At 43.2% G+C, this 14,867-nt stretch overlaps 1 protein-coding gene across 2 annotated transcripts in view; it reads right to left on the bottom strand.

Moving 5' to 3' along the window:
* Positions 1-14,867, bottom strand: part of Fstl4 (follistatin like 4) — a 466,097-nt gene that overhangs the window by 371,924 nt on the left and 79,306 nt on the right. For both annotated transcript variants that reach the window (XM_029483851.1, XM_021176957.2), the window contains exon 3: positions 7,355-7,388. In XM_029483851.1, the coding sequence (XP_029339711.1) occupies positions 7,355-7,388 (34 nt within the window). The remainder of the gene's footprint in view (positions 1-7,354; positions 7,389-14,867) is intronic.

Raw genomic sequence — 14,867 nt, 5'->3', positions numbered from 1 at the left:
CACCATTCCCTAGACTGGACTCTGAACTGTGTAAGATGAAGAAAACTTCCTGAGTGAGCAAGCAAGTGACAGGGGTGCATTGTTTCTCTCTGTTCATGACTATGGATGTGGTGTGACCAGCTGTAACAAGGTCCTGATTGATGCAACTCCCCTATAATTATGGCAGCAATTCGGAATTGTAAACCTTAATAACCCTCTTTTCCCCCTATTATTTCTTTGGATCAAGGTATTTTATCACAGAAACAGAAATGAAAGTAGGACAAAAAAATCATTATCTATTTGACAATGTGACTTCCCATGAACTCTGGGAAGATATCCCTGGTCCTGGGCCAAGTATTGCAATGGTAATTCCCAAGGATTCACTCTAGGAGCACCGTATTTAAGAGGTGTTTGTAGAGTATGGAGGAACTGTGAGATGGTTCAGCAGGCAGCTTTGCCTGTTGATCTGAGTTCAGTCATCAGAATCTACATGGAAGAAGGAGAAAATCAGCTCCTGCCATTTGTCCTCTGACATCCACAGGCTGTGACAAGTGCTTGTGCGTGCATGTGCATGCATGCATGTCCACACAATTATGCAACCACAAATAAAAATGCTTGAGTGTAGAAGCCCTGCCCTTGAATAGACACCCTAGCAGCAGGCTTGCCCATTTCCCACCTACCTTAGGACAGCTGGGTACAACTCTATCTGCTAAAAAAAGGGCAGTGTGCCACAGGAACAGCCGATCTGCTGTTCGATCTGAGGCAGGTCGAATGCTCAACTTCTTTGAGCCCAGCATGTGTGTAAGAATGAGCAATGCTCCAGTGTTGGGGAGGGAAGGGTTAGGGTGTGAGGAACTCCTCATCTAGCCTTGGATGAAGTCTGGGACTGAAAGGGACTCATTGGTTCGAACACTGTCAACTCTGGTTGGTTTTCTTTACGTTCCCTCCATCTGCGGCTAGTAAAGAAGTTAGTCTCCACACTTCCCCCTCAAAAAAATAAAAAATAAAAAAATAAAAGATCCTGGGAGTTCACTCATCTGTTTCAGCCCAGAGTCAGCTATTTCACATTAGACTAAGACACATTATGCAGGCAACTGAGAGATCCAGGAAACATCTGCTAAACAAAATCAGAATTAATGGCAAACACCACAAGGATCTTGATATCTGAAGTTCCCCCAGATGCACAGAACAATAAAGGGGCCATTAGAGGCAGCTGTCGACTGGGAATGGATTCCAGGGGTTTTCAGGAAGCCAGGGTTCCAGTTTCCAACTCAATGAATGTAGGCAGGTCCTGTTTAGTTGGGGGATTTGCATTGCTAAGCAGTCTAAATACCCAGAGTCACCCAGGATTAGGGTGACAGTCTCCCTCCCTCCTTTCCACTCCTCTGAAGATAACAGCAGCCTTGCCCTCCCAGTCTTGCTATTGTCTTGCTGGAAAGCCAGGCCCCCCAGCTGGCTAAGTCTTGAACACAGTAAGTGAACCATCCTTGGGAGGGCCAGTAATCTAACATGACACCCCAGTGCCCAGCTCCAAACTCAAGCCCCTAATCACAGCACAATCACAGACATCTGGAATAGCTTACAGATCACCTCCTGCCCTTCAGAGATAGCTGACAAGGGCTGAATTATCCAAGCCACTTGCTCCACACTCGGGGGTGCTCCCACAGCTGTAATTCAAAGAGATGGGATCAGTCAGAGAAAGTGCTGGAGTGAGTAGATGGGCTCTGGCAGGTACAATCAGCACCTGCCCTCTGCGTGGACACGGGAGTGTCTCAGAAGGACCAGGGTTGGCAACTCTTCACTGTGTAGTTTCAGAAAAGGTTGAAATTAAATTTCAGATGTCTGGAGAGAGATGAAAAAAAAAAAAAAAAAAACACTGTGCTCAAACTAGGAAGACAGCTCAGTGGACAGAAGACTTGCTGGAAGTGAGACTGTGAGTTCAGGTCCCCATTATCCATGTAAAATGTAGGACAGGATGCTGAGTCTGTAATTCCAATGCTGCTGGACAGGTGAAGATAAAAGGATCCACAGAGCTTAGTGGCCAGCTGGCCTCTAAGGAGGACATATGTCCTGGCCTAAAGTCACCCTGTGGTCTTGTCCTATACCAATCTTTATTATTGTAAAGTGAGTTCCAGGTTCAGCAAAGATACCTAACACTCACCCCCAACCTCCATATGCATGTGTTTCCACACACACAGGTATGAACACACACAAACATGCACACACCACACACACACACACACACACACACACACACACCACATTGAGTTTTTTAGTTGTCCAGGGAAAGATGTAAAAATTCTTGTTCTGGAAAGCAGACAGAATGTAGCCATGGCAGCTTCCCTGTGCAGCCATTACAGGTGGGCTCTGAACATTAGGTTCAAGGTCAGTTCAGGGCTCTCATGAAGAAGCAACAGTTTTGCTTCTCTAAGGAGGACAGGTGTCCTGGCCTAGAGACTCTCTGTGGTCTTGTTGTCCTACCTCAGCCTTTACTACAATAAGAGAGTCATTACCACAAGCCTAACTTCATGAGACGCAGGTGGCACTCTCAACTTTTTTGAGTTTAGCGTGCATACAAGAATGAGCAGTGCTCCAGTGTTGAGTAGTGAAGGGTTGAGGTGTTGGGAACGTCTCACCTAGCCTTGGTTGAGGCTAGCTATGTAGGCTTGGTAGCCAGTGGTATGTGCTATGCACCTGATGGGGATGAATCAAGATCAGATAACTTAAACAGCCACCACCTATACGTGTGGGGTGCAACCGAGAGGCAGCAGTCCTATGTGGGGAAGGAGGTTCGGCCAGAGTCCTTGTCACCACTGGCAACAGGGAAAGGAAGAAAGGAGTCTCAAGTATAAGATGCTGTCTGCTTAGCTAAAGGTCAAGGGACATAAAGAATTCTCTGAAACTTCATAGTGAGTAAGTCAACATTATTGTGCCCACATCGCCATTCCAGGCAGGCTCAGCCCTGGTGCCTGGCCACTGAGGAAGCTTTTCCCTTGCCTGGATCAGATTCACTACAGCAGGCCTTGCAAAGGCACCAAGTGCAGTGGCAGCCATGAACACCAAGACAGCAAAGTTAAATTGTTCCATCCCATAGGAAGCTTATTTGGGGAAACTATTATCTTCCTATTATCTGCTTATTATCTTCCTTGCTGAGAGTGGTATTTAACAAAAAAGCCAGAGCAATCCATCCTGCAGCCCAGACAAACTCAACTGCAGCCATGCAACTCATCCGGTTCTTAGAGTTCAGCACTTTCTGAGTGTACTGTGCCCCAGCACCACTGCATTAAAGTACCACAAGCCAGGAGGCTTCAAAAGCAGGAATTCATTTTTCTCTCAGTTCTGAAAAATCAGAAGACAAAATCAAAGAAAGGGTTGGTCAGACCATTCACGATCCCCATTGATGGCTCTAGGGAATAGCCCTCCCACGCCTCTTCCTAGCCAGTGGTTGCCAGCAATGCCCTGCTCTGTCTTCACATGGCACTCCCCTTCTGTGTCTATAGAGGATGTTCTCACTGCCATTCATGGGACTAAAGCCAAAACTGATCCAATATGACTTTATCTTAACTTGGTATGTCTATTGTCTATAGAGATCTTATTAATTAGGTCTCTATTTAATAGAAGGTCATGTTCACAAATTCTGGCTTAGTATTTCACTATACTATATTTTTGTCAATCTGTATTTTTCTTTGAGAACAGAGTCTCAAAATATAGCTGCACATTCAGCCCATAACACCAAGCTTATTTGAACCTAAAGCCCTCTCATCAATGCATCATCCAGGAACATATAATATTACCAGAGATGGCAATGCACTCTGAAGAACTAATGGTATTTTTAAAACTTATAGTAACAATTCAGAATAGCTATTTTAAATTATCTTTTTAAAACCCAAAGGTCTTGGGTCCTCACTAGTATATCATAAAGATGAGACCAGGGTTCAGAAGGGCAACTTGTACTTAGTTCAAGAAATAATTATCATCACAAGGTCCTAGGCAGGGTGATGGGGAAGAAAAGTCATCAGCCATCAGTCAGCTTACTCAGCTGTGAACTGGGAAAGCTACAGTAGCAATCAGCCAGCAAGACATGTGTGCGATAGTGGCATGAACGTTAGGGGGCTGACCAACCACCTTATGATTTGATATAAGGCCTGTTTCATAGGAGAAGCTGTGTGGCTGATATCATAAATCCAGCCAAGAAGCCATGGCTGGGGAGGCCCTGCTATGTTGTTAAATGGACACATCAAACTATCTTCAGCTTCCCAAGGGGTAGGATCAAGATGTAATTGTCCCTCTATAACCATAGATTGATGACACTCTCAGCCCTCACCAGAGAAGTTTCTTTGTGCAGTGGACAGTGTTTAACACAGAAATTCATAACTGTTCAAAATGCAGGGAACATATGACTATGGGCTGCTCAGCTAGAATTGGAACATCTACATCATAGCTCTTGTGCCCAAGGCTTAGGAAACATCAACAAAGGGGCAGAGATACTCTAAGAGCAAGCAGTCAGAAAGAACTGGACACACAGGACCAGTATACTTGAACTCATCTCAGTTATAGTCGCCTACCTGAGATCAAGCCAGTCAGCAGTCCAGCATAGATGGGAGGGGCTCACCACCTCCAACCCCTAGCTTAGGAACCATGGACAGCCGATGGCTGCTAAGGGAGAAAGAGTCATTTTCTTTAAGGGTGTGGCATCTGACAGGTTGCCTTTGCCTCAACAGATGCCATCAGATGCATTTGCATATAAGCAGTACAAATTGGACACAATAGTTTATGAGAAAAAAAAAAGACATCAAATTGAGGGGGTAGTAGCAGGGGTTGGTCGGGGATGGATTGGAGGAATAGGGGTGAATACATTGCATGCACAAAGGAAGTTCTCAAATATAATAATAGTCTATTATTGGGAAATACATTAAATGAATTACAGGTCTTGGCCTAGGATTGTGGGGAAGTTGGAGAGGAACACAAGAGGTTTCTGATTTCAGGTGATGAGTAGGGTGGATTGGCAGCATAAGCCAAATGTTTCAGGAAGGAGTTAGATGCTATGAAGTAGAGGTGACTTGGGATAAAGCCCAAAGCACACAGGCTACAGGCTATCACCTCCCTGGTCCCTGCCCCTCTGTAATTCAGTCTAGACTCCATCATCTCCCAGACTACCAGCAGCCTCTCTCAGGCCTTGCCACACAGACTTAGTCAACACTTCCAGAAGTCACAGTGGGAGACTGCCCTGGGTCAGATGACTGAGACATTAAACCTCAGGCAGAGCTGGTGCCTGTGAGTCAGGTATAGAAATGAAACCAAACACAACCTACGTGGAAAATTCTCTTAGATTCCATAGTCAGGAGGCTGACGTTTTAGACTCAAAGTCCCTCCTGAGCACCCTGGACGCCTCTGGGCTTGGAGAACTGAGCAGGACCGAACCCTTCTGTTGCAGGTAGAGTTGGAGCAGCATGCGTGTCACTAGACAATAATGACCTACTTTTCTTGATAGGAATAATTCCGTGAAATTTCCACAGCACCTCTATTATCTTTTTTTATACTAAATACTGTTCAGAAGATCGACCCAACCCATGGCAGTGGCTTCTCAGGTCTCCAAAACCCTGGAAATAGCCTTCAAGGCCACAATCCCCCTTTCTCACTGCTCTGTGGCAAGCATGGACATCAAGCTATTTCAAGAACTCTTAACCATTTGACGTTGACATAAAAAAACAAAACAAAACAAAAACCTAAGGAAGACATCATTCACAATAGAAGAAAACTAAGTTTGGGGTGTCAGGAGAGACCTGCTAATAACAGACCAAAGAGCGTGTCCTCAGTCAGTCACTGTGGATGCTAATGTGGGAGCCGGGAATGAAGACAGAATAGCCCACACATGTCTGTTCCTTCCTGGCATATTCAACCTCAGCCTTTGAGGGATTCTAAGCCCTGTACGTTCCAAAGTATTTTAGACTTTTTGTCTTTGAAAAGAAACACAGAGGGCTGCCCCACAACTCCAGCCTAATCAGAGACATCTTCAACATACAGACAGTAAGATTACAAAAAGGTTAAGTTTATATGTGATTCCTTCGTGCAAATTAACTGCAGACATTGTCAGCGAGAGGACAGCTTATTATTCAGAGCCACACGGTTCGTGCCAATGTCTACCTTCATTACAGCTACTTCTTTCCAGCTGACAGTCACTGTTCCCACTGGGAACACAATTTTCAAAAACAGCCCCCCCCCCCCGCAAATCTACCTTCTTCCAATTTAACTTGCTATCAATATCCAAAGAATGTGGTTCACCCTGTTGATGTGGTCCCGAGACCACTGCACTCTGAACACATGGAAGCCAGAAAGTTCACTCTAGAGTCAGATTGCCCAGGTCCTCTGGATTTATGGTTTCAGAAGCATAGATGGCAGCCATTTCTCTGGGTGTCTGGTGTGGACAGTACTGCCAGAGTGTTATCAAGCTTTTAAGTGGTATGCCGGTACCACAGCTATCCAAGCTTCTCATTATACTCCATAACACGGATGCTAACTAACCAGGAGGAAGGATATGTTTGGCTTAGGAGGCAAGCATGTTTTTCTACCCCAGTATTCTCCTCTTGGAGACAGTACAGTGGAGGAGAGTGGGGTTAGGGCGAGAATCAAAGCCTAAGTGTGAGACGGAGAACACACTATGGTTTCCGACTTTATTTGCTCCCTTCTGTCCCTACAATAAAGAGATGATTCCACAAATCGCACAAAAGACATTCTCTCGTTAGAGACTAGCTGTTACTGAAAGTAAATAAAAGAAATTTCCGTTAGACGATTCTGAAATTGCCGTCCGTACATGCTTACCTCTGAGACCAGAGAACAAATGTGCCAGAGGAAGGCTGGCAGGGAAAATGGAACATCGTGGAATTGTTTTCAAAGGGGAAATTAATTGGTTATTTCTATTCTGGCTTAGCTGAAGCTGTAAAAATCTAATCAGAAGCATTTTTCATAGTGGCTATGCCTACCCAACAATGAAACGAGCTCCCCAAATTCTAAACCATTTTTCATTTGTTTGTTTTGTTGTGGTTTATCATTAGTGACTTCTTCTGCTTGAAACCAAATGACTGCAAATGTCACCCCCAAATGAGGGTCTCCTTCAGAGACCACTCGTGTGGTCAGGAGTGAGCCAGTCCCCTGGAGCCACCTCTGACACTTAAAGGTACAAGCCTTGTTTTCACAGGCAAACCCAGCCTTAAGTTCTTGTGTCTCTTGAGCTAAGAAGCAAACAGCTAGCAGGCAGGAAAGCTTGGCATTTCAAAGAACAGGCTGCCCATAGGCTGGCGTTCATCTTAGATTCAGCCAAACCACTTCCAAAATGTCAGCACCGGGAATGATAGAAATATAAGTAATTTTTTCCTACCTTCTCTTCTTGTGACTTCAAAGCCTCTGGTTTCCTGGAAGGAAAGAGAGATGTGGTTTTGAAGAATAATTCATAGGTACAGAAGGAACAGATACTTGCAAATGACTCTGTCTTGTTAGTTATATTTTTCTCCAGATGGTGAATCAAATAGTAAGGTCAATATGTTAGGTCTTCTCACCTTGCACAGCATGTGTGCACACATGTGCACCCACGTACATGGGTCAATACACATACACACTTGTAAACAACTTATTACTTTGGGGGCTTAGAATTTAAAAATACATTATTGGGGCTGGAGAGATTGAGTATACATTGGTTTTCAGAGGACCCAGTGGAGCAGTTTACCTGTAACTCCAGCTGCGAGGGATCTGACACTCCCTTTTGGCCTCCTCTAGCAACTGCACTTTTATGGACACCCAACACATACATATACATAACCAAGGATAAAATAATTAAAAATACATTGCTGGTCTGGAGAGATGGCTCATTGGTTAAGAGCTGTTCTTCTAGAGGTCCTGAGTTCAATTCCCAGCAACCACATGGTGGCTCACAAGCATCTGTAATGGGATCCAATGCCCTCTTCTGGTGTCTCTGATGACAGCTACAGTGTACTCATATATATAAAATAAAAACAATATTAAAAAATACACTGCCTGTCATACTATGTGTTCTTTATGTGCAGCTTGGGCCAGTTCCAAGTATTAAAAAGGACTCTGTCCCAGGGTATAGTCCTATCCTTGTCTCATCTCAATGTGCTTACAATGGCTCCAGAAGAAAATGTCATGTGGTGTCTGATTAAGGCCAATTCATAGTTTCTAAAGGCTCATGGACAGTTTGGAGAGTGAGTCTAGGTCACTGGGCTAAATTAAGCACTTTGCTTTTCCTAAGCTAATCTCAAGAATATTTTTGGTGCCAGCTCTGTGCAGTACAATAAGCAAACTATTTCAGGAACTACCCAGGTACCACAGGATGTCTGCATTAATATTCAGTTGAGCAGGGAGCTTCAGAAGAAATACACATTACTGAGAAATCAAAGGGCGATTTGCCTTGATAAATGCCAGCATTTCAAATTCAGCTCGAAACAAGGAAAATTATTTTTTAAGAGAATCTTTGAACATGGTGCTGAATAATGGGCAAATTTTCAGGCAGAGAGAGTGGAGGGAGAGTGCACCAGGATGAGGGGATGAGAGGGCAGGAGGCAGCACACTGAAGGAGTATACAGTAGGCTCAGGGAGAGGAGGAAGGTCCCAGTGAGGAGAGTTAAAGGGGGGAAGGCTGGCAACACACACCATGGCTTCACAACTGAAGTGAAGAATCTACAACTCAGCAGAAATGACCAGGTGAAGATGAAAACCGCAAAGACTGAGATACACTGGGACTCGGCACTGTCTAGTAAAAGGAAACAACAAATGTGGACCTCCCCCTCCCCCCACCAAGATCACTCAACTGCACAGCACAGTAGGCAGTAGCATGGTCTTTCCCACCCTGGCATCCTCCTGTGGTCAGGAGAGGGCAGCAACAACAGAGGCGAAGAACAAGATGCCGCCCTTTCCTGCCTTTGATGGTTAGTTGCCACACACACCCAGTCACCTGGAAAGAGAGTCACACTTGAGGAATGAGCTAGCTTATTTGGCCTGTTGGCCTGTGCGTTGGGGGCTGTCTTGATGTTGAATTGATGAGGAAAGGGCCCAGCCCATTGTGGGTGACACTGTTCTTGACCAAGGGGATTCGGTCCTACCCAGGAGTGAAGAGAGCTAGCTGAGCATAAGCAGCAGGCAAGCAAGGCTGTGTTGTGTCCTTTGCCTCTCTGCTCTTGACTGTGGATATCGGGTGACCAGCTGCTCATGTTCCTGCTTCTGCTTCCTCTCACTGATAGAATGGGATCTGCAGTTGTAAGTCCAATAAACCCCTTTCCTGACTCGCTAGAGAGAGGATGTTTCACACAGCAATAGAGATTAATCCAGGCCCCTCAAACGATTTCTCTCATGAGGGAAAAGCCCTAACAGGGACCAGTGGGTGACCCGTGCAATACAAGGCGGGTGAACAAACAGAAGCACAACACTCAGCAGGGTTGGATCTACTGATACCAGGAAACAAGCATCCTGAAGGCTGGACCTGGGGGGAATCATCTGGGCCAGGGTTCAGAGAAGTGACATGGAGACAGGAATGAGGATATAAGATATGTAAGTCCAAAGAAAAGCCCTATTCTCTCAAATTGCTACTCAGCAGCTTGTTCCTGGCCCTGGCAATTCCACCCCCTACAAACCAACACATATAGTATTGTGAATGTAGAGGTGGGTATAGTCAGCTCTTATGCTCCCAGGAAAGCCTTTATTTCCACAAATTTGTTATTGTGGTTGCATAAAGCATATGCATTAAGGAACACAGATGTCAAATAACATGGCACGGCTAATCATTTCTTCAGGTCTATATTTGCTTCTTTTAGGAGTAGTAAGGGCTGGGGAAAGGGCTCTACTTCCCACACAAGCATGGGGACCTGAGCTTGGGTCCTCAGATCCTATGAGAATTTAGACATGGTAGCATGTGATACATATACATATATGTACATATATATATATATATATATATATATATATATATATATATATACACACATATGAAAGCATAGCAGAGCGCATGTGTGGTGGTCACAGATGGACTTGCAGGAGTCTGTTCTCTCCTTCCACAATGTAAATCTGGGGATGGGACTCAGGCTGTCAGGGTTAGTGCTAAGCACCTTACCCACAGAGCCATCTCACTGGCCCAGCAACCAATTCTTATATTGATGTTAAAGCCAGCCACTTGACTGAACTTCCTATTGTTTGTGACAGTTCTCATTGATTCTTTTGGGATTCTTTTTTTTGCAGCTTTTAGGAGCGGCTGTGGTTTTATAACCGATAAAAAGCAGCTTAGACTGGTGGGTTTGTAACCTGCAAGTGACAAGGGCCTTCTGTCTTTAACGCCAGTCCTGCTGTCTCTTGTCTTATTGTTAACTTCTCCCTTAACTTGATATTAAATTCTTCAAGCTGGGCACAGTGGCACATTCTTGGAATGCCAGGACTTAGGAGATTGAGGCAGGAGGATCACCACAAGTTTGAGGCCAGCCTAAGGTATGGCATGAGACTCTGGCCTGACCAGCTAAAATGAAAATAGCATGCAGACAGAGTGAGTACTTTTAGCTTGTTTCTGACACCTAAGAGAGACTCTTCAGTGTCTCCCTATTGGAGAAGCGAGTCTTTGGCAGAGGTATGTTAACTACACTAATGCGATCAATACACATTTCATTGGGTTTCACGTAAATAATGCGCTGGGTAAAGCTGCCTATCCCCTTACTTGATTATTTACTGTTTCCCTTTGTTGGGTGAGGGTTGGAATGGAGCCAGTATCTGTTCTACTCTTGCAGCCTGGGTACTGTAAAAGAACAGGTGCTTGATACATATTTGTTGAATAAAAAATAAAATAAAATACATATGCTTTGAATTTTATCAAGTGCTACTTCTGAATTTATGCAGATAATTATTTTTTTCCTTAGCTTTATTAACAGCATGGCTTATAAAGTGGATTTTATTATCTTTCTGGAATAAGCTTTTCTAACCCGTGATATACTTTTAAAGCCATGATCTTGGGGGCTAGAGAGCTGGCTCAGCTGTTAGGAGCACTGGCTGCCTTTTCAGAGGATGAGGGTTCAGCTCCAGCACTCACACAGAGGATCACAAACCATCTCTAACTCCAGTCCCAGGGAATCGGAGGCCCTCTTCTGGCTTCCATGGGCACTGTCTACACATGGTGCACACATATACACATAGGCAAACACCCTTGCACATATAATTAAAATAAGTAAATGTTTTGGTTTTTTTGAGACAGGGTTTCTCTGTATAGCTCTGGCTGTCCTGGAACTCACTTTGTAGACCAGGCTGGCCTCGAACTCAGAAATCTGCCTGCCCCTGCCTCCCGAGTGCTGGGATTAAAGGCATCTGCCACCACGCCTGGCATAAGTAAGTATTTTTAAATGTGATTTGAATACTGTTGTCTTCTGTGGTTTTAAGTATGTTTCATAGTGATTCATCTATGATTTTATATTTATATTCATCAGAGAGGTTGGGGTAACTATAGATTTCAAATTTTAAAAGACTTCTAGCTTTTTTGTAATGAATTTATAAGTTTTCCTATTACCATGGCTTGATATGGTTTACATAAAAGCAGAAGAGATTGGCATGTGGCCCATATCAGTCATCTCAGCTCATGGGAAGGAGGAGATCGGGGTGAGAACTCCAGGCCGAGCTATAAAGTGAGATCTTGTTTCAATTTTCAATAAAAGTGAGGTGGAAGTGAGATTACCTGATGTTTTAAGGTTTTTCACTTATATTTTTTTCTGTTATTGATTAAACTGAGAGAAGAGATTAAACTTGTCTTGCGTCTGTCAGTGGCCAGTTGATATTAAAATCCCTAAACCTTACTCCAAAGTTAATGGTGGAGCCAGGCTGGGGGATTAGAAGCTCTTCCTGGCTGCCAGTGGCTTGTAAACAGCTCCTCAGTGCAGTGGCTGATGGGAGAGACACACTCAAGTTTACTATTGGACAGACAAGGCTGGGAAAAACCTACAGAGTCTTCTTATTGGAGCAAGTGAGAATATGCGCATCGGTGCTGAGCCAATAGCAGTCCAGGGGTGTACTGGAGAAAGGAATAAGAGGAAAGAATGGGAAAGAAGGGACACAGGGGTGGGGCTGGCACAGGACACAGGGCAGGGGGATCTGGCACAGAAGCAGAGTCAGCGCGAAGGAGAGTGTGGCTTCAGCTGATGTGGGGACAATGCAGTGGTGTGCCAACACTTGAGAAGTGTTCTGTGATTCTCGATGTTAAAATGCTGTAACAGAGAGCCACTGTCAGGAGGCTGTGCCTGGGGGTGCCTCTTTGGGAAGCAGGAATCTCCACGCTTCCCCTTTCTCTGGAACGCACAACAGAGAGTGGCATGCTATCAGGGTCGGTGTCGCTGTTGTGACCCAATGTGGCTAACCTAGCTCAGTGTCAGGGCATATTGCTCTACAAACGTCCTACTTCTGCTCACACTTCAGCAAAATACTTCAACTCAAAGAATGCACGAGATAAAAACTCTACATCAATGACCAGGTAGGCGTGGCTAAGAGAAGCCAAAAGGCCCACACCTGGAAATCCACCAATGCAGAGATAAAGAAAATCACACCAATAAGACCCTGCAGCAAAAGTAGTTTCCAGAACACAGAGTTCATAGAGTTCATAGACCATAGAGTACTGAGTCTACCCCATAAACTCTACTGTCCATAACAGTAATTCCCCAGATGTAGTAGAAGGGCCCTGCACTCTCACACCTGTGAAGAAAGCAGACGCTAAGACTTTGGCATAGCATGCATGGTCCCAGATACATGAATCCTCACAAAAGAAATAACAGGGAAACTATACTACAAAATCCAACTAAAAATACATTCAACACATCACAGCAAGTTGATGTCCAAAGACACCACCAAGAGAAGGCTATTCTCTAAAACATCTCTAATACAAAATTAGAGGACATTCATGATGACCAACAGTCCTATAAACCTCATCATAGAAACATGGAAGGTGAAGGCAACATGACTTATCCCCAAAGACATATTCCTTAACAAATAACCACCAAGATGCTGAAGTAGATGAAATGACAGATAAAGAATTCAGAAGAATGGCTTTTAAAAAATCTATAAATTCCAAGAAAATGCATGGAAACAGCTGGAAAAATTAAGGAATACAATGTAGAACACTATGGGTCACTCAATAAAGGGAGGTGGCAAGAAACAGAAATCTTATAAATGGAAAGCTCACTGAGTCAAATAAAAAAACTCACTCAAAGCCAGTAAATGAGATTAAGCAGAAAAGAGGATTTAAGATTTTGAAAACAAAGTTGAGAAATGAAGATATCCAAACAATAATTAAGAGAAAATAAAATAACGTATGAACAGGCATATAAGAAATTATGACATGATTAAAAGACTGAACTGATTTTTTGATATATTATAAAGTGATATGGAACTCACGAAAAGCCATACAAAGATATATTTACAAAATAATAGCAGATATTTCCCCAAATCTTGAGAAAGATATGAATATCTAGATGTAGGAGGTATTGAGAAACAGAACAGACACACCAGACTACACAATGAAGAATGCACACTGAAAACTACAAGAAATAATAAGAAACAAACAGAACTCACTACACAGGTAACCCCAGAATAACTATAGAATTTTTAAACACAAACTCTTAAGGGCAGGAGCACATGGACCAATGTACACCAAATCCTAAAAGAAAACAACTTCTAAACTACATTACTGTAGGATGCAAAGTTGTTCTCTGAGCTGAACAAGATATAAAGATGTGCCAATATAATTATAATATAAAGGAATTTATAATCCATAAGCCAATGTTATAGGGAAAACTTAACAAAATTCAATATACACATGAGAAAGAATAAAGCTAACCATTAGCATACAGAAAGAAAATAAACTCTAGTAGAAGCCGAGATCAGCAAGCTAACATTAAGGGGAAAAAAAAATACAACATCAGAAAAATAACAAAGAAAAGGAATTAGGATGTACCTTTGCTTTATATCTCTGAATATAAGTGACCTCTATTAAAATACATGAACTAGATATCTAGATTTTTAAAAACAAGATCCAATTGTTTGCTGGATGCAAGAAACACACTTCACTAGCAAAGACACAGGTAGACAGTAAAAGGATGGGAAATGACATCCTAAACAAATGGAATCTGGAGGAGAGCAGCAATTTCTATGCTTCCATCAAATAACGAACACTCCAAGCCAAAATTAGTAAAGCAGACATCAAGAAAGAATAATGATTATAAATACATATGCCCTGAATGTTGGTATACCAAATTATAGGACACAAGTAATATCAGACAAAAAGGACTAGATAGACATCTATACACTAGTAGTAGGTAACTTCAGATCTCTTCTCTCACCAATGATAAGTCATTCAAGCTAGTAATCAACAATGAAAATGTCAGAGTTGATTCACTATATATCAAATAAACTTAGCAGACATCTATAGAATGCTCTATCCAGCCCTTACAAAATATACCTTCTTTCAGTAGCACATGGAACTTTCTTCAAAAAAGATCATATTCCACAGCCAGCAGGCCCAGACTGAAGTTCATGGGCCATGTGCAACACATGCACACAAGTATATGAATGTGTCCCAACATGGAAACATAAGCTTACTGAGACATTAGGAGACATTTTTGAAGCTTTTTTTTTTTAGAATTAATTTTTTATTAGGTATTTTCCTCATTTACATTTCCAATGCCATCCAAAAAGTCCCCAATACACTCCCCCCCACACTCCCTTACCCACCCACTCCCACTTTTTGGCCCTGGCGTTCCCCTGTACTGGGGCATATAAAGTTTGCGTGTCCAATGGGCCTCTCTTTCCAGTGATGGCCTACTAGGCCATCTTTTGATACAAATGCAGCTAGAGTCAAGAGCTCT

The sequence above is a fragment of the Mus caroli genome, chromosome 11 (genome assembly GCF_900094665.2).
Source record: "Mus caroli chromosome 11, CAROLI_EIJ_v1.1, whole genome shotgun sequence".
Taxonomy (NCBI): domain Eukaryota; kingdom Metazoa; phylum Chordata; class Mammalia; order Rodentia; family Muridae; genus Mus; species Mus caroli.
Note: the sequence above shows the minus strand (reverse complement) of the source record. Positions and strands in the feature narration are given on the sequence as shown.